The following is a 20,192-nucleotide window of genomic DNA, read 5'->3' as shown; positions in this document are numbered from 1 at the left end:
CCAGCACCGGAGTCCTGCAAGAGGCAGCTGAAACCAAATGAGCTAGATATTATACAAACCAAATGAGCTAGATATTATACAACCAAATGAGCAAAGATATTATACAACTTGGAGCTTTTAATTCCAACAACTGCATATTTTTTTAAGAATAGATACTATTCTTAAGGGTAAGGGTTTTCTCTAATTGGGTACATCTCTTGGGCTTTTAAGGAGTTTTTCAGCACACCACGCATTAGACCAAAAATCTTCATGTTGTTTTTTTCCCTGCCAAAACATGCATGGTAAATGTACAGCCGTATCCCATGTTTCTCTCCTGGCTTACTGGCTATATGGCCCTTCAAACAACTATTGCAGTGTGAGTGAGAATAACATTATAAGAGACATAATCTTGAAGCCATTCTAACATCTAAAAAGTCAATCATACCCAGTCTTCAGAATGTCCATGTTAGTAACAAATTACTTGTAATACATTTCCCAATTGTCACGACACTGTATTCAAGGCTTGCTGCCTTAGAAAGTAATACTTTCTGACGGTATTACAACCCATCCCTGTTGGACACAATCAGTGGGACTTAGGGATGAGGTTCTTGCGCAGTGGGCTCATTGCCTTGGGGGGTGCCATTCCTGTCTTAGTCTTTGTGGAGAGCAGCGCCTGGAGTTGTGTAGTACACAGTGGCCCTGATTAGAAGCGTAGCCCTGGGACCCATAGCCAGGGAAAAATTCTCCCCAGTCAGAGGAAAGAGGGAAAAGGAAGACAGCAGGTAAGAGCTCAGAGCTTGGAAAATGCTTCAGAGTAGAACAGAGTTACTGGATCTCTAGTTCCCAACATTGTCCCGTCCTCACTGAACTTGTGGGGTACAGGGTAGGGGATGGTTTGTGCCAATAGCTGTCATCGTTATTGTGGAATTCAGTTCATTGGTTTATAATCAAATTTGCTTGAATTTACTCAACCCCTAAATCTTTTTTCAAGCACAGTTTTAAGCAGGAGAATGTTCTGTTGACCTGTGATAGCGTATCACTGATAACACCAACACCTCTGAACTGCATATCAGAAATTAATATGGGGGGGGGGGAAACCTGAAGGTTTTCGTGTCCTATCCATATACATAAATAGTACAAGCTTAAAAATTTGTGGAACCCCATTGTTTAGAGTAACATGAGGCCCTCTTTATAACTTCAGTGTAGACTCTGGGTTTCCTCTTCTACAGCTGTAAAATTAAAGAGGCCCAAATGGTGTTCTTTATCCCATCTGCCTCCTTTCTTTTACCCCTCTTCAAAGTCTGTCTATCCTTCTTTGGCTCTTTTTCAGATACGATTTCTTCTAGTGGGTCAGTAACTCATTTATGACTCTGGGGACAGGTGAATGATACAATACTTGGGAAATAAGGAAAGAAAAGAAAAAAATCAGTCCAAGAAGACAAAATGGCAACATGACCCCCTCCTTGCTGAATAGAGCAGCCACCCTTTACTCCTACCCAGACCACATCTGCGTTTCCTACCTTCTTCTCAGCAACTGACCATGTCCCACATCACTGAGAAGGCAGAATGGCATATGATCCTCTTCATGTCCTCGCTCTCTGACACTCCATTTGAAAACTCTTGTCATTGGATTTAGTTGTAACGGATGTTCAGCCATAAAGGTGAAGGGAAAGAAGAGGCAGCACAAGCAGACCCTGGCCAGAGACATCTTGGAACTGAGAAAGTCTATGCAAAAGATGCCTCAGTGGGGCTATATATTGGTATTTTGGACAAAGCAACAATTATTTTTGTGGCCATTCTAGATACTTAGAATCTGCCCCCCTCCTCCAGTGCAGATAGAAGTTCCCTGTGATTATGGCAACCAAAATGATGACACTATTTGAGAACTGCTATTTGGAGCTACATTTCCAATCCCTCCCCAGTACTGTGTCTAGGTGACAACGTGTTATGAAGGATTCGTCAGAGTACGAATTAGTCTTTGAGTTGCATGGAAGACGGGGCTAGGGAGAGATACCCATGCCAGGGATGTGTGTGTAATGAGGACTGGTGTCTGGGACCCAAACGTTAAAAGATGGTTGGCATGGACCTCCTATAGACTGCATATAACAGAGAACCATATGTATCCCCCAATGTCAAAATAGTTGAACCAAAATGATACAGAACTATAAAGTAATGCTTTTAGCCAACTTACCATATTATTTATGTCCGTATGAACTTTGTTCTTGGAATCCAGCACATACTTTGGTGATGTCATAATGACAATGGCCAATATATATTGAGTACTGCCATGTGTTAGGTGCTCTGCTTTACATGTATTATCTCACTTAATCCTCACAACCCTATAAGTAGGCAGTTATCTCCCTTCTACACATGTGGAAACTACGGCTCAGAGACAGGAGTTTTCCCCAGTAGAGAGAGATCTGTCTGGCGGCAGAGGCTGTGCTGCGGTGACTGGAGTGAATGTCTAGGAACTTACAAGTCCTGAGCAAGATGCACTTGCTGAGTTTAGAAACAAAGTAAGGAATCAGCTTCAAAATAAAGTGAAATAAATAAGCAGCGATATAAGAAAAATATATTAGCCAACTCCCAACATAACCACTCCAAGAAATGTCTTGGTGTTGTCGATGAGTCTGAGGTGCTTCGCACATCTGATTGAAGAGATCTGTATCCTTGAGAAATACAGTCAGGATACGGCCGAGGAGAAACTGTAACGCTGCACAGTAGTGCTGAAGTATCTTCACGACAGGACCAGACAGGTTAAAACTGTGAATCAAAAGTGCGTAGCCAGCACTATCTAATGCAAAGATGATCCGTCCTCCCTTAGGACGGTGTGCTCCACAGGGGGAGCCAGGTGCCCCAGGCTGACGCTCCTATTAAAGATCTTCCAGCCCCTGTTGTGACCCGCGGGTTCCAAGGGTCACAACAGAGCTTTCAACCCTCTACACAGAGCTTTCAACCCTCTACACAGAGCTTTCAACGCTGTTTGGCATATGAGAACATTCTAATTTATCTGCCATCCACTGATGCATTCTTTATTAACCCTTACTAAGTTTCTTCTCTTCTTCCCTCTAGCTCCAAAATGCTTCTACGAATGGCCTCGGTGTGTTTAAGACAAACAGAACTTCCATTCTCAGCTGCATCTTTATATATGAAAAAGCCGACAAAACATAGCATTCTTCTGGTAGGAAATAGATATCATGGAGGGCTGACAGTCTAGATTACGTTGCCTTCCAGATTCAGAGTGGTGTTTTATGTTATTTAAGGCTCAATAGATTACCACTTGGGAGAAGAACGGAGGTGTATCTCATTTCCTCTCAAGGTAGCTGGAGCAGAGTCTTTACTTTTTATGGTACCCACAAGCAATGAAGTATCATCCCAGCAGCAACAGAGTCTGTCTCTCATTGCTTTGGCTCTTTTGATAACTGATTTTTTTTTTCCTCCTTTTAGATGAAAGACTTTCGAAGTAAAATGCAATCAATATTTCCAACAATTCCCAAGAACTCCGAATCGACTCTTGAGTGGGAGGAAGCATTGAAATCCAAATGAGATAAGCATGGTGAGGGAAGTCTAAAACGATTGTTTTGGAAAGGGTGGCTTCAGAGATGCCACAGAAGCAAAGGGCCTCGATTGATTTATCATCAGGAACATGTGCATTGTTGACTGAATTCATGGGATAGAAGGCGCTCAGTGTCCACAGAGGAGGCCGCCAGTCTGTGCGCTTTACTTTAAAATTCACACGGGCGTGCGTGTGCCTAAGGTTTTCCCAAAATTGGGAAGACTATTTAAAAATAATCATATGGGTAACCTCTCTGTGGAGAAGATCCCAGGGGAAGTACGTCTGTTTATAACAGCTGAAGCCAAGTTTTGTACCTGAAAAAATGTATAATAACATGTGATGGAAAATCTTTATAGACAGACTCCTAACCACACTAGTACCTCAATGTGTCTAATTAAATGAGTTTCAACAGCGTTTCTTGTCTGTATGTGATTGTCAGGGCTTGGAAAGCTCACTCCTATTAGGCCGACTCCAGAGCAACAGGTTAACAGGTAAACCCTGTTTGTCAGGTAGCAGGTGTGGCTCTGTTGTCCTGAGTTTGCTGTCCTGGCTTTGCATGTGCTAATTAGTCGCTGATGAGCTCGTCTCAAGGCTCTGGAAATTCTTATACATAGATAAGAAGCCAGTAATAGATTATGAGAACTTGAAAGAGTAGTCATGCTAAAATAATACGATACCATTGATATAAAATGTACTTTTTTGAGAAGTTGGTTCTGTGTCCCTCAACATTGACTGTTTGTTGTTTTACCTCAATTGTCAATGTAAAAAGAGTCCAATTATCACCTACCTTAACGAATTATTTTGAACCAGAAAGTTACCTGAGTATTGAGTCTCAATTTTAAGTAGTCAGTACTGCCTCCCTGATGAAACTACTGGTAAATTCTTCTACGCACACCCAGCCCTTTCCTGTCCTCCATGATCTCTTCGAGAAAACAGAAAAATGTCTGCACGCAATTATTTTTATTTGAAATTAACATTCTTTAAAGAAAAGTACTTTCATATGTCAGTATACCCAGAAAAATATGGTTGGGTACCAGTTATGCAATTTCTTTATAATTACTTAGGCTCTAATTAGCAATCAGGTTTAATAAAGTACATTTAATTTTTTTTTCTGTTGTAATGAAACCTTTTAGTTCTAAGGAAAATTTTTAAGTGAAATGTCAAGTGCATAATGTAACATTTTTCTCTGGGCCAGCTTACCCTGTTAAAATTGCCATATTGTTAATTAATTAAACAGGTGTAAGCAGCATCTGGGATTCATATGTAACCTGTTAAAAATCTCAAGACTACAAGGAAGGGATTGCAGAAATTATCAGGGTATATGGAGAGGCAAAAACTTTTCACTCGGCTTTCGTTTTTAACTAAGAAAAGATTTCTAGTCTTTGAACGAAATGGAGGAACAGGTTGTGTCGATATTATGGCCTGTGTCTAGGAGCTTGGTGGGCCCCATTCCCACAGGGTCTGGCTTGTGGGAGGCCTCAAGGCATGAAAGTTTGGATACAGACTTCTGTTTACCCTTTTCATATACGTCTGTTGTCCTTGAGGGATGGCAAGGGGGCTCCCATAAGAACGATCGTGAATCACCCACAGAGGGAAGGTTGATGGGGACAGACTCCCAGTTGCATTTTAAAAACAGAAGTGAAGTAACAAAGATGAAAGTTAAAAGGAAAACAAGCAATATGACTGACGTGGTATTTTTCTACAGTCAGAACTCAGATTTCAGAAGATTTAGTCATTTGTCTATTCCTTTTATACCAGAGGCATATTGTTAAATTGGTTAATGGAAAGGAAAAATGTTTAACAGATAATGTTATTCTTTATGTGAAGTACCATCTGTGTATTGAGTTCTGAATGTTCCTGGATATGGAAGAGAGGAAATGTTATGGAATTTCAAGTTTGCCTTCTTTGCTGTCTTTATCTTGGGTAGAGTATGACAAACATAATCACATTTATCTCCTGGAGCATAAAGAGTTTTAATCACCCTATTAACCAGGATGACATTTTTCACAGACTTAAAAAGGAATAGAACAGACATTATCTCCCCATAAGCAATCCATTTCATGGAGGCTGAGCACTAGAAATTTTTTAAAGGATGGATAACACAAGCCATTTCCATTTCACGTGTAAGCCAACATTAAGGCGGCTTTCCATAAGAACGTTGCTTACGCTGGTTGAGTGTAAGCTTTACGTTTAGAATCTCAGCACCGAAAGAGCTATTAGAGAAAGCAATGTAGAGAAAATGTAGTGGGCAGGGAGGGGCGACTTCCAAGGCCTTGGGATTCATTCAAGAGAAAAAAATGTATTCTGCTAAGCTATTGCTGCCCTGTAAAAATGTATCCATGGGCAGCTGTTATTTTCAGAGTCAAGAAAATACGATTTCCAAACAACCCCAGAATGAAAAAAACGGGAACTGCCTTACATGACGCCTACCAGCCTATGTGTACACGAAACAGGGATTCTAATGATCCAGAGCTTGAGTCAGCCACCTCCGGGCCCCCGCAGAGCTGAGGCGTGACCGCAGGTGACCCTCGTTCCATAGCAGTGACACAGGCTGATGTTGGCTAAAACCTTTCTCAGTGCTCAGTCAAAAGGTGGCATCTAATCACCTCGCCTGTCCTATGTTCTGCTTAGTTTCATGGACAGTATGGGACTCAGCTTGCAAATTAATCATGCAACCTAAGGGGAAAATATAAGAAATTAAAAAAAAAAAAAAAAGCCCATAGGGACAAAAGTAATTAAAATCCACTGAATTTAGCTATTTCACTTGGGGCAAAATTTAATCTCTCCTAAGTTTGGTTCATGGAGAATGTTGTATATTGTCACCTATTTTCATGTATCTTCTTAAAAAAAAAAAAAAAAGCAAACAGTTAAGTATAAATTAAAATCAGCCAGGTAAAATGTAAAATTATTTCTCAAATAGTTAAATTCCTTACGAAAGGTAGTAAAATGCAGATTTTTATAGTATTTTATCACATTCGAGTGAGATAGTCTTCCTTTCTGCCAAGAGTCATCGAATAATATGTCAAGTATTCAGGTCTCTATATTGGTGTTATCAGAATTAATTATCAAAGGCTGTGCTTATATAAGAGGAAAGTAAGCATCTCTCGCAAGCAGTGACATTAATCTGTGATAATGAGTGAGACCGTTAGCAAAGTTTGCCTGATGGAAGATAACTCGGTTTGGGAGAAAATGAGAATAGCAGTCACCAAGAAGCGCAGAGTTCGACTCTTCTGCCCAAGTCGTAGCGAAGTGATTCAGCACCTAATTTGTATTTCTTACATTGGTGAGGCATGATCCCTTAACTCAAAAAAGAAAACAAAACAATAGTGAAAGCAGGCTAAGAGATCGTCTGAGTGCTCTCAGTGACAGAAGGATAAAGGCCGTTCTTCACCGACTTTCTTAAGAAGCTCAATCAGGCAGACTGCAGAAGCTTAGCACATTTACGAAACACCTACTACCTGCTCGTCTGAAAACGCTGCAAAATCCGTCTTCGCGCTGCCCCTGCCTGATGTCTCGGGCTTAGCGTGGGGGCCCAGGTCTGCAGCCTGACGGGTGGTATCCACCAGACACGTCCGGGTGGCTGACCGCGGACTTGGGTCTCCAACAAGCGTGGGCCGCTGTCTGAAAAGAACAAGTGGACAGAACTGAGTATAAAAGAGAGCTTGGACTTGCTCAGAAAGTCCTTACTGAGTTGTGTCAAACTCTGTGGAGTCCCTTTGCTCTGCCAACCCGGGTGATGAGAATGTGTTTATTTTTATTTTATTGCTACCGGTTGTCCTCTCCACTCGTCCCTGTTCTAGGGGCCGAATCCCTCTGCTTCCTACTCTGAGCAAAGCCCCAGTGGTAGACATCCTCACCTGGAAAACTTGGAGGGTTACCAGGGTGGACCATGACCACTGCCACCTTCACCTGTCCTTCCAGCTCCCTTCAGTCCACAGTGGCCACAGCTACTTAGAGATCCTTTAGTTGGGATAGAGGTTACAAAGCTAAGAAAATTCTAGCATAGTAAATCTCATGCAAAGCTAAAATAAGACCTGTTGGCAAAGGGTGAGAGTGATTGAGGAAACCCTCTGCCCTGAGCTGGCTCGTGGGCCAGCCCTGACCTTCCTCATAGATGCTTATTACAGATGATTGTAGTAAAGTATCTGTGGAAACAGTACAACAGCAAGCCTACCAACTCCTTGTTTAAGAGCAAGACTTTTTTATGCACCACAGTACGTGAGGAGGGAGGCTCCACCCCGGCAGTCGACAATGCATGGATGTAGGGCCCCTGGACCTTATTCGGGCTTCTCCAGAGTTGGAGGTCGATGGCACTTCAGCCTGCAAGATGGGGCTCTGACTCAACAAATCCTCTTGCACAGCAGTTTTCCCTGTGCCTTTCCAAATATCTCTCACGGCCAAAGATGTTCCCGTGGGAACTGTCCAAGTTCAACATCTCTGATATGTCTACTAACAGTGAGTTGGGGGTGGAATCCATATTCTCCACAGGAATCATTTGCTTTAACTTCTCGGTATTCCAAATATTACCAAAGGAGCAGAGAGTAAAGGACTAGGTTAAAAACAGGTCAGATGAGACCTTGATGCCTGCCTCCCCGACCCGGAAGCGGGCGCTCCTCCTTGCATGGACTCTTCAGGTTCAGGACTATGTGCATCGGAAGGAGGTGGGGAGGGAAGGGAAAGGGGTAGAGAGGAGGAAGGAAGAAAAGAGGGGGGAGGGAGGGACTTCCTCACTGGGAAGAGGGTCCGTGCGTCCAAGACCACACCTCCAGCTCCTGCTGAAGCTGACATTTGCCTTCTCATCCATGCTGACCACACTGACCTCAGCCACCGAAACTCAAGAAAATAAAAATCCCATCAGGATGATGAAAAATTAGTTTTTGAGGCAGGTCCTGGGCCCTTGCAGGGGTTTCTAACTCCCAGTCTTATGACCAGATGGTCCAACAGTGAAAAATTGGGGCGCCTGGGTGACTCAGTTGAACATCCTGCTCTTGATTTCGGCTCAAGTCATGGTGCCAGGGTCGTGGGATCAGGACCCACGTCGGGCTCCATGCTGAGCGCGGAACCTGCTTAAGATCCTCTCTCCCTCTCTCTCCCATCTCCCCACTCACACTGTCTCTCTGAAATAAAAATTAAACAATTTTTTAACTAAAAAATAAAGCAAGATCCTAATGTACTCACCAACTCTGACGTACTGAGCAGATAAGAAACAGGTAAGATTAAGAGCCATACGAACAAGTATTACTCGGGATGACCCTGTGTCTGGCGAGGAGAAGGTGGCAATCTTGCTTTGTAGAACCTGGTCAGGCCCCCAGAGACCTCTGGATGGGGGAGCATCCTCTGAAAACAAAAGATCTCGGAAAATCATCTCTGGCACTTCTCACTTCATTTTGGAAACTTCACTCTCTAGCAACAGCATCTAGAAATAAGGGGCCTCCCTCACCTCGGAGTGGAGAGTTTTCTTTCGTAGCCAGACACCCGGTGCTGAAGTTTCACTCAGAGTACCCGGGAGTGGAAAGACCACACAGAATCACCGTGGCCGGGGTCACCTGGGCATGGACTTGTTCACCGAAGAAATGAGACAGGAACCAACCCACCATCCGCTCCCCTGTGAATCTAATGTGCCCCAGAAAGTAGTCCAATAATTCTACCTAATCTACCCCAATTTGTCCCTTTGATGTAAGCTTCCGCGTTACAGCTTACTTTTTCGCTAGTCACTAAATCATTCTGAGCTGAGTGCCATCACACATTAATTACCCAGCATGACAAACCCTCGGGTCAGCTGGTTTTCTTGGGTTGTGCCTGCCGGGAGGCCGTGGGAGTTATTAGAAAAGTTCGGGCTGGCAGGTTAACATCATCCCTTCCGGTATCAGTGTGTGATGCCACACTCCGTGCCTGGGCTTTAAGAACTAAAATTAAAAGCCCGCTCTCTCAAATACGCGGCAGGCTGAGGGTCTCAGCAGGCCTTGAGCCATCCTGACCGGGTGCAGTGACTATTCTCTGTGGCTCCAAACTTCAAAATCACCCTCTCGTGGTAGCTGTTCGCTGGGCCAAGAGCTACATCACCCCACTCCGGTCAGCGTTCGTACTCAGTGGCGGTCAGCGACAGGGCAGCGACAGGGCAGGCCAGAAGGCCGACGCCTTCCCCCAAAAAAGGTGTCCCCAGTCATCAGATGAATGATCAGTTCCCGAGGTAAGTGCAGCGGCGGGACACGGGTAGCCGAGTGCCTGCACCTGTTTGGTCTGCCCCAGAAAACATTCCTGGAACCCCTTGGTAACTTCAGGTGAACCCCCGCTAAACACAAGGTTTGGTACGAGCATTGCTGGCCCTGATGAGGGGCACGCAGGTGGCCCGGGACTGCCCCTGCCCCCTCCATTTCCCTTTCTGTTTTATTCCGCAGTCACCCGAAGGTGAGGCCACACCTCCCTCCCGACCCGTCTTCTGGCCCACCCGGACTTTCTCCACCTCCTTCTGTCTTCCACCTCCTCCATGAACACGTGCGAAAGCAAGACATGCGTGTGGTCCCATTCATAAGCAGAGGAACGCTTACCCCAAGCTGGCGGAAGTCTTACCAACCCCTTAACGGGCAGAAGGTCAAGGCCGGTGGGGGGGGGGTGGGGGGGGGTCACAATCCTTGGGTTTTTGATGACTTCTCTGTTTCTCCAAGTGCCCTACACCACCCGCTGTGCAAACCTGTTCACGTCGTCTCCAGGAGTCACTTGGGTGGATCCTACCCCAAGCCCAGCCCTCGCTCTCCAAAAGGAGACTCAGGTGAGCAGCATACTGGCAGGTCAAATTTGCCTTTCTTTTCTTTCTGAACAAAAGCCAGTCGATGAGTGTTTTTGCAAGCCTCTTTGGACGCTTGCATTCTGGGATCCCCCGTGTGGCCCGTGAGCTGTGCCCGGTGCCCATTCCTCAGCTAGCAGCATCCTTCCCGGCCCTGGGGAGTCACTTCCCAAACCTTGTCCTTGTTCACAGTGAGTTACTAAGAGTCTATTCAGTACTGTGATAGGCCACTAAGCGTTTTCTCTGCAGTTAAAAGACTTTTATGGCAAATGCCATTATGAACATTTAAAAATTCTCCACAATCACACAGCACCCAGATGGCCAGGCTGTCCTCCCCGAAAGGGGTTTCCTGGAGCTGCTGGTTGGCGTGACGGGAGATCTGGGTCCCTTCACCTGGGTCCTCCCCTGCCTGAGCCCACTCTTGAAGCCTCCTCCAGCCCTCCTCCACCCTCCCAAACTTAACCCCAAGCCCAGCCCCTCCGCTTACAGCTGGGATGACTTTGGGCAAATGACCCATGGAGGCCCAGGGTGTCCATCTCTAAAATGGGTGCCAGAAGAACTCCCGCATCGTCATGTCATGGGGAGGATTAAATGTATGTGCCCAACGAAGCAGCCAGCCCGTGAGAGCCCCAGCCTGTGTTATGGGCGCACTTGATCTGATTCTGAATAACCCCCCCGGGCTCCTCCTGCAGCACACTCCCATTCACCCCGTCCCGCAGGCTCCTCCCAGAGCTTGGGCTTGCAGATCTTCCCCACCTTTCACGGGTCACCTAGCAGGTGGGAGCCCTCTCTGGCCTGGGCTCCAGAGGCCACACCTGCTGGTGAGCCAGGCACCATCAGGGACAGTCCGTGCTCCTCCCTGGCATGCCCCTGATCAGGGACCGCTGGGCAGCTAAAGGGGGAACAGGGAGGGGCTCCTGGGTGGCTCAGTCGGTTAAGCATCCGACTTCGGCTCTGGTCATGATCTCACAGATTGTGGGTTCGAGCCCCGCATCGGGCTCTGTGCTGACAGCTCAGAGCCTGGAGCCTGCTTCGGATTCTGTGTCTCCCTCTCTCTCTGCCCCTCCCCTGCTCACACTCTGTCTCTCTCTGTCTCTCGAAAATAAATAAACATTAAAAACTATTTTAAGGGAGGAGCAGGGAAAGACTCGGATTGGGGAAAGGAGGGCTTTGCGCAACTTCATTAACCCTGTCTGGACTCACGGTTCTCAAACCTCATTCGGAGCACTTGTGAAAACACAGGTGACCCCACAGCCTCCAATCCAGTGGTCCAGGCGAGGCCCGAGAATTTGCATCTCGGTCAAGTCCCAGAGGAGGCCAACCTGCTGGTCCAGGCACCACGGTGAGAACCAGGGCCCCACTCTGTCTCTGTCTCTACCTGTGTCCCTCTCTCTGTCCCTGATGATAGTGCTGAGGACAAGAAGTGTCACAGAAGAGCGTCTGGGCCAACCCTTCACTGGCTACCACAGACCACCTTCTCGAGCTCCTGCGAAAGCTGTGGCTCCACGCTCCTGATTCTGCCTTCACCCGCTGCCGCCCTCCACACCCAGGCTCTGCACACACACACACACACACACCCGCCACCTTTGATTTGCACCCCCTGGCAGCGTGGCAGGATCCTCCCCCAGGCACACAAACACCAGACGTGTTAGAGACGACACAGACCCCCAGACACACGTAGGGAGTCGTTCGGAAATGAGCAGTGAGCGCTTGGAAGGGGCTGATCCGTCTCGGTCCCCAATTGTGTACAGCATAACGGAGAAAAGAGACAAGGTCACAGTAAATGGCAACTAGCCCAGATGGGGATAATAACCCCAAGGGGAAGGGACAGTGCGGACGAGAGTCCTTCCGCACAGACCTTGTCGGAAGGAACGCCCTGGAAAGGGCAGGAGAGGCAGGCTTGCAGGAGGCACGAGCCCAGGCTGGGTCAGCGGTGCTGGGATGGTGAGGCAGGGAGGTGAGGCAGTTTATCGAAGGCCTAGGCTGGTGGGTAAGTTTGGGTTTTGCCTCTAAGCAGCGATGGGAAGTCTATGAGTTGTCTGAGCTTGTGACTTAGGAAATGGGCATTTCATTCATTCATTCATTCATTCGTTTGTTCACTTTCTTAAAGCACAATTATTAAGTGGGTGGTGGGGGTTGGGTGAGGACACAATCATGATTAGAGTCCTTCCTTCAGGAGGCAGAAGGTATTTTGACTGGAGAACGGACTGGCAGCGGACTGTGGCCAGCATTGGTGAGGCACCTGCCTCAAGCGGCCAGCAGGAGGCGCCAATGACCAGAGGCACGGCTGAGCCCTGGGGTTGGGGCCGGGCAAGGTGTGGGTGGAGAACTGCGTGTTAATAGGTCTCATTGGCACTAACTTTGCTCTTTTTAAAAGAGAGAAGAAGAGAACGCATGGCCGAGCTGTACCTGAGTGGCAGCCCATATCCTCTCTCAGGTGAGGTGTCTGAACCGCAAAGAGCACAGCTCAGGGAAGGTGGGGGGTCGGGTCCTGCCGTCACCAGGCGCCCCTGTCTCTGGCCGCTGAGCACAGGGTGTGGCCCCGGACTCCAGGGTCCCACAGGAAGGGGGAATCAGATGAGACCCACTTGGGAGGAACAGCCACTGATCCAAGTAATAATAATAAGAACGTGGCACTTGCATGGCATTTACTGTATGTTCGGAACTGTCCTGAAGCCGTGCATGCATATAAGCTCATTTAGTCTCCCAAGCGCCCCAGGAGACCAGAAACTTGGGCCTTGGGAGGGACCAGAACTGTTCCCCCAAGGTCACAGGCTGGGACTCAAGCCAGGAGAAATAACCTGCCAAGGTCACACATCTCTTGACTGCACATCTGACTTGCAAAGCCCCCTCTCCACTGGCCACCGCAGCGACGGGGAGGGGAAGACAATTTCAGCTTGCAAAGAGTGCAGCCACAGGCCCCGGGGCAGAGCGGCAACAGAGGCCAGCGTTCCCCCGGCCCCCCAGGCCCCATGCCTCAGTGCCTCGGCACAGGTAGCCTCCAAAGCAGAAATCAAACTAAAGAGTCGGTAAGTGAAATACATTTAGTCTCTTTGCTTGGCATACACAGCCTCACAGCAGCCTGGACACCGGTCTCAAAGGCAGAATTCTCAGGCTCCCCAGAGGCGCCCACCCCACAGTGCGGGGCCGGGGAGCTGACCCCATCTGTTCCCACAGCCTGGCTGCACCCTGCAATGCAAGGGCCTTGCCTGCACGCACGCGTGGACCCCCAGTCTGCAGTCCAGGTGTCCCCCGGCATCCTGCTAGGGCCCAGGGCTGTGAACACCTGCAGGGCAGGCCTCTCGGGAGAAGATGGGCCCAGGAGGGTGCCCCGGGTGGGTCTGGTTGCCTCGAGCAGCCCCCGTGCCCCACCCAGAACCCAGGCCCTCCTGTGCACCGTGTCCTGCTTGTCCCCGCCCCTCCAGCCTCCAGCTGTGAGCGCAGGACCCTGCGGTCCCTTTCCTCCGAGGCCCTTGTAACTGTCACCAAGTAAACAGTACCGGAGATGCGCTGATGCCCCTTGGAGAACTAACGCGCGGCTTGGGACTTTACTTTCTTTACTCAGATAAACATACACAAGCTTGTGTTTCCCTCCTTGCTGTGGCTACCAGAGAGCTCGCTACACTTCAGCTCAGTAATTCCATCACCTTCGCTTCCTCCTCCTCCCGCTTGAGGTTTTCAATTTTCTATTCCCAGTTTTAGCAACCTTGTTGAACCGCATGTCTTTCATTGGATGCTGCCTCAAATCCTTTTGAGGAGCTGACAGGGTATAAATTATAAATAAAAATAAATCCCGCTGAAATCTTCCCATTGTAGCTTTCTTATTTCTGGAGTTATCTGAAGTCTTGATGCAGCGTTTGTAATAAATTCAACACAGAACATTTTATGCACCAACAGGTTTTTAAATTTTCTGTTTCTGCAAAGGATCCTGGGTTGCTATAATCCTGGACTCACCGCCGAAAATTTTTCAAGGGAAAGCAGTTTGTAAATACTGTTACTTTGAGCAGTGGCTGTTTGCAACACCTCACCTAAATCTCAGCAAATATTGCTTAAAATTTGGGGATTATTCTCAGCTAGCCTGGGATGACTGAAGTGGTGGGGGGCGTGGAGGCGGGAAAATGTTGCATCAGGTCATTTCTGGTTGGAGAAGAATGGTCTTGAGGAAATCATGCTTTAGCACAGACGTGCTAAAAAGAAATGACATTTCTTTTCTTTCTGTCGTCCAGAGAGGGACCAAAGGAAGAAGGGATGTCCTGGCCGGTAGAACAGGACTTGCACAGAGGTAAATGAAGGCTGTGATTAGGTCCAAAGGGAATTCTGGTTCTAACTGAGGGGAGACCCCTGAGCTACCTGGGGTCAGAACAAAGGCACCTTCTGACCTAAGGCTGGGGAAAGTGAGGAAGGGAAGGATGAGACTTTGTTACACGCTTTAGTTTTTCTAAATCTTAGCCTGTGAGATTAGATAATTTGCCATGCAATGCTGTCAGTATTTGGCAGCTGTAATAGAAAGGAATAATGGAATGGAATGGAATGGAATGGAATGGAATGGAATGGAATGGAATTGACTAGCACAGCATAGAATATGATAAAATAGCATGGAATAGAAAGTTGTTCAAAAGAAGCAGTAAGAGTGTGTGTGTGTGTGTGTGTGTGTGTGTGTGTGTGCACCAGTCACGGGCTGGTTCCTCTGGTGATAATCTTGGCATTCGCCCTGGTTGCCTCTCCTGCTTCTCTCTGCGGCCTCCCGGCCGAGGGTCAGCCTCCCATTGAGCTAACCTAGGCTCATGGACAGAGATGGCACTTTCCTCATCTTCTGGGCCACATGAGCAAAGCAACTGTCCCTTGCAGAGTCAAGTCCTAATTGCCGGCCAAATTGTGAGGCAAGCATAGGCCTCTTAAGAATCCACAGAACCAGCTTTATAAAGTGCTGGCAAAAGCCACAGCTCCAGAAAGGTTGGCTATGTGGCATTATTCTTGACGTGAAAAGTGTCATCAAGCTATTTACGTAAATAAATACGCATCTATTTACATGCAGTTACCAGTGGGTGCTGAGTTTGGGTGATCTGTAAACCATTCTTTACACTCTTCTGTACTGCTTGCTTTTTTTCCCCGTGAGCATTGATGAGTCTTCTAACTAGAAGTGATTACACTTTTTTTTTTTTTTTGAGAATAAAAAATTATTGCCAACGGTATACTGGGGAAGGAGAAGGGCCCCAATTGCCTCCTTCCAGAATCACGGCCTCCACCTCCTTGAAGTGCTCCCCCCCCTCCACCCTACACCCGCCCCCCCCTACGCCCGCCCCCCCCCCTCCCCCCGGCACAGTCTTCCCAGTGTCAGTGACTCAGGCAGCCTTCCGGCAGCAGGGGAGGCAGGGTGGACCTGAGGCTGCCCTTCGCGCTTCGCCCAGCAGAGGGCGACCGAGCCCGGGCCCCGCGGCTCCTGCGCGCGGCCTTCCGTGCGGCGCCGTCGGGGGCCCCGGGGCCGCGGGGCGGGGCGGGGCGGCGGCTGGCGACCCGGGGCCCGGAGGCCGAGGCGCAGGCTCCCCGCGGCCGGGGACGAGGGGGCAGAGCCGCCGCCCGGGTGCCCCAGCGTCGCCAGCGCCTCCGCGGAGTGGGCCGGAACGAAGCCTCGCCGGCCGTCCTTCTGCCGCCCCCGGCCCCTGGACCGGGGCCGTCGGGGGCTCCCGGGCCCCCACGCGGCGCCCTCCAGACCCCCGCGTCCCAGAGGCGTGGTCCCAGCCGCGGGGCCGCACGTGTCGCCCCCGCAAGGGGGCGTGTCCGCGGCCTGGACTGAGGTCCCGGAAGGGGTGCGGGGTCTGTGTCCACCTCCCACCCCCGACAGCTCCCCCGGGCCGCCCGCGGCCCTGCGCCCGGCACTCTCTGAGCCCCTTCCCGGGCTCTCCCGTCTCTAGACCCCCGGGCCGCGCCCGCAGAGGGGCCGTGGCTGCGGGGGCCATGCCCGCCTCTCCTGCCGCCTCTTGGCGACTCCCCAGCCGTGTTTCTGGCAGTTGGGGCTTTCACGTGCCTTTGCCCAAGTGTTTGCCTTTCCTTCGCGTGATTTTTTCCCTTCCTACCAGCTAGTGCAATGTGCACGGTAGAAAAAGGACAGATAAGCAAACGAGGGAGAAAAGCCACCTGACGTCCCGACTTCTGTCAGTAACCGTATCAGCGTCTCGGTGTATCCACAGCCACATTTTGCGCTGGGTGTGGGTGTGGGCATAGATGCATATTATTTTTCCAAAATAGGGGTGGCATCGTGTCTCTGACCTCTGTAACCTGCTTACCCACTCATCAGTGCAAACGGAACATCCCTGTCTGCGGCGGAAGACGCACCCAGGAGTCCCCAGGCCCTGCCGGCGGAGCGTCGTGGGCCCCTGTCCCCAAGGCCGGCACCGCCCACCCCCGCCGTCAGCTCTGCTGTGAGGGCTCCGCCCTGCCGCAGCTCCCAAGGCTCCATTTTGTTCCTTTCAACAGCACTCGGGAGAGCACCCCATTCCCGTCCCTTTCCTCTCGTCTTCCCTGCCCACCTTTGAGTTGAAACAAGTCTGCCCTTTGTAGAGTGGTTCTTCTCTCTTGTGACTTTTTTTTAAATGTTTTATTCATTTTGGAGAGCGAGAGACAGAGGGTGTGGGGGAGGGGCAGAGAGAGGGAGCCGTGGAATCTGAAGTAGGCTCGGGCTCCAGGCTTCCAGCTGTCAGCACAGAGCCCCACGCAGGCTGGAACTCAGGAACCATGCGATGATGACCTGAGATCATGACCTGAGCCAGAGTCAGATGCTTAACCAGCTGAGCCATCCAGGCGCCCCTTCTCTTGTGACTTTAAATATGAGCAATACAGGGGCACCTGGGTGGCTTAGTCGTTCAGCATCTGATTGCGGCTCAGGTCAGGATCTCCCAGTTGGAGGGTGTGGACCCTACGTCGGGCTCTGTGCTGACAGCTTGGAGCCTGATCTCTCTCTACCCCACTCTGCTCACACTCTGTCTCTCTCAAAAATGAATCGTTAAAAAAAAAAAAAAAAAAAAAAAGAACACATCTCTTTTATAAATAAATAAATAAAAAGAGCAAATCAAAATGAATCTGTACTGACACATGAAGGACAACATTCTTCCTTGCTGCATGTGGGGCAGGAAAGATGGGCCTCCAGAGCAGTGGTGTGGGGGTGTGGGGAGGCGGCTCTGCCCCCCTCCCCGGGGACGTTTGGCAATGCCTGGAGATGTTGGGGGGACTGCTCCTAGCATCTAGCGGACAGAGGCCAGGGCTCCCGCTGGGCGCCCCTCCATGCACCGGACAGCCCCCAGAAATAATTAGCCACCCCCAATGTCAACAGTACCAAGGTCCAGGACCCCTGCTCCAGATGTTTGTCAACACCCTCTCTTGGGGCCCAGGAGCCTCCCAGCCGTGGTCTGCCTGCAGCACTGCCTGAGGGGCCGTGGCCTTGACTGGTCACTCCTGGGCCCTGTCCATTTGCCCCCAGACATGACCTGGTGGCAAAGAAGGGCAAGAGGTTGAAAGGCCGATCTCTGCTGAGATGAGGTCCCAGAGCAACCCGGGAGGTGGGGAGGAGAATAATCCAGTAGCCCGCGTGCCCGGTTTTGCCTATTTTGTTTTACTGAGTGTGGATTCCCATGGTTTTCTCAGGTGTTGGAGGGGAGACAGGACTCATTTCAGCCCCTTTGCAGAATCCCAGAGTGTGAGAGCTCAGAGGAGCCTAAGACATCGTCTAATGCGACCATCTCCTCTTCCAGATGGGACACGGACCCAGACTCAGGTGTACACGACGCCCCTGTGCCTCAGTTTCTTAAATTACACATAATAGCCTCTCCCTTTTGCCAGGCGCTACCTGTGCCTCGGACGTGTTCACACACATTCTCCGCATTGCTCACAACAACCCTGTGACGAAAGAGTTACTCGCTCAGCTCACGGGTGAGGGCGCTGAGCCTCGTGGGCTCCAGGTTAATTTCCCTGAAGCCGGAGAGCCAGCAGGTGGGGCAGGAAGCCCACCAGGTTTCTCTCACCTTGAACAAGACACAGCCACTGGCTCTCAAACTTGGCTGCCCGTCAGAATCATCTGGAGCATTTGAAAAAAAAAGCAGATGCACAGGTCGCCCCTCAGGAGATCTGAATTAACTGGACTGGGGTGTGTTCTGGGCACCGAGATTTGCAAATGCTCCCCTGGGGAGTCCAGTCATAGCAGAGTTAGGGAACCCTCCGAGGCAGACGCCCTCTGAGCCATACGGCGGGACCTGGGTTAATGTCACGGATGTGATTTGAGGGCAAGGAAGGGTTTGTTTCAAGAAATGTTGAGGGCTTCGATACTTCCTGGTAACAAGCCCATATTTTGTGTCTAGAATTGGGATTGGCTTCAAATGAGGTTTCTTTCCATCTGAATATTGAGGTCTCCAAACCCGGTCTGTTTTGAGACCTGTTATTTTCTGGCTGCTCCCTAGATGCGGGGAGGGTTGAAAGAACAGCGTAAAATATACTCCTGGGCCACCAGGTGAGAGGCGTTAGCCCGAACATGCCGGATCTGTGTGGGCAACAGGAGGGTGCCAGCCTGGAAGCCACCTCCCCGCGTTTACCCGCTCAAGGCATCTTGCACCAAGGCATCTTGCACCAGGGACATCTGCACCTTTAGCAGAAACTCTGGAAATGGAAAGCCACTCAGACGAAGAACATGCCAGAAGGGGCATTCCAGAGACAAGACAGGGATAACTGGAGCTGGGGGTGGAGTGGGGCTTCGACCCCACGTGCCCCCCACCCCCGACACACACACACCTTTTCTTCCATTCCTTTTGAAAACATGAGGCTCAAGTCTGGGACAAAGGAACAAATATTTACATACAACTTCAAGCCCGTCTGTTTTTCCCTTGAATTGCAATGGAGCAGGCCGCAATCTCATTCAATCCTGGCAATGACCGGAGGCATCTCCAGGCTGCTAGAGGCCTCAGGGCGGCCAGTGCTGGTCTGTGGTCCTGCCCCCCACCGCCTGGACCATCACCTTCTCGTCTACGCTCTTCCCTCCAGCCGGAACCCCTCCCTGCCTGCCGCCTCACCAAGCCCCCTGCCCAACTCTCCCTCAGTCCCTGTTTAAGTTCGGCCTCCAGCCGTTCCTGAAGGGTTCCATCCCCCACTTAGGGTAGCTTATGTTTCCCTGAACCTCAAAACTTCGCATAATCTCTGGAAGCCCCAAATTCACACCTCTGGGCCGGTATTAGAACACTACTCTTCTCAGCTGGCTAGTATGATTTTATCTCATCATTTTAATTTCTTTACATTCTTCAAGCTTTCTTTTGACAAGAATTTTTACATCGAAAAGGGCTGCTCCATTCTGCAAGGGTTGATGCACGAGTCTGTGGTGTGTGTGCCCGTGTGTGAGTCTGGGTGTGTTCTAACCTACTGTGCTGATTCTCAAGTGTGGCCCGGAACCAGCAGCACCTGAGAACCTGTTCGAAAACGCAAACTATCAAGCCCCGCCCCGGATCTACTGACTGGGAAACGCTGGGGTGGGGCTCAGCCGTCTAGCCAGCCCCCTGGGTGTTCCCATGCATGAGAAAGTTTGAGAACCACTTCTCTTCCGCGTACTCCAGTTTTCTGATGATCTGCTTAAGACAAACTTACGCTCTGTTCTGTTACGATATGAATATGTAAACAAGAGCTCTGACAATGTTGCAGAGGGGTCGGCAGAAGTTTCCTTTTTTCACATTTCTTTGTTCATTATTTAACTGATAAGGCACGCACGTGCGTGCGTGTACCTGTGCGCGTGCCCGCACACTCTCAGCCTCACACACACTCATTTGAGCTCCCCTCCGACTGCAATGGTGCCACGGTGGGATTTCGGGCACCTGGACCAGTGGTGGTGAAGGTGACGGTGGG

The 20,192-nt window shown here is 49.8% G+C and overlaps 1 protein-coding gene across 1 annotated transcript in view; it reads left to right on the top strand.

Annotated features, from left to right (window-relative positions):
* The window catches only part of TMEM242 (transmembrane protein 242), a 34,504-nt gene extending 26,334 nt beyond the window's left edge, over nt 1-8,170 (top strand). Inside the window, exon 4 of the mRNA XM_042940148.1 lies at nt 3,427-8,170. Within this exon, the coding sequence (XP_042796082.1) occupies nt 3,427-3,525 (99 nt within the window). The 3' untranslated portion in view covers nt 3,526-8,170. The remainder of the gene's footprint in view (nt 1-3,426) is intronic.
* The last annotated feature ends 12,022 nt before the right edge of the window (nt 8,171-20,192 follow it).

This window comes from Panthera leo, chromosome B2, assembly GCF_018350215.1.
Source record: "Panthera leo isolate Ple1 chromosome B2, P.leo_Ple1_pat1.1, whole genome shotgun sequence".
Lineage (NCBI taxonomy): Eukaryota > Metazoa > Chordata > Mammalia > Carnivora > Felidae > Panthera > Panthera leo.
This window is presented reverse-complemented; position numbering and strand designations above follow the sequence as displayed.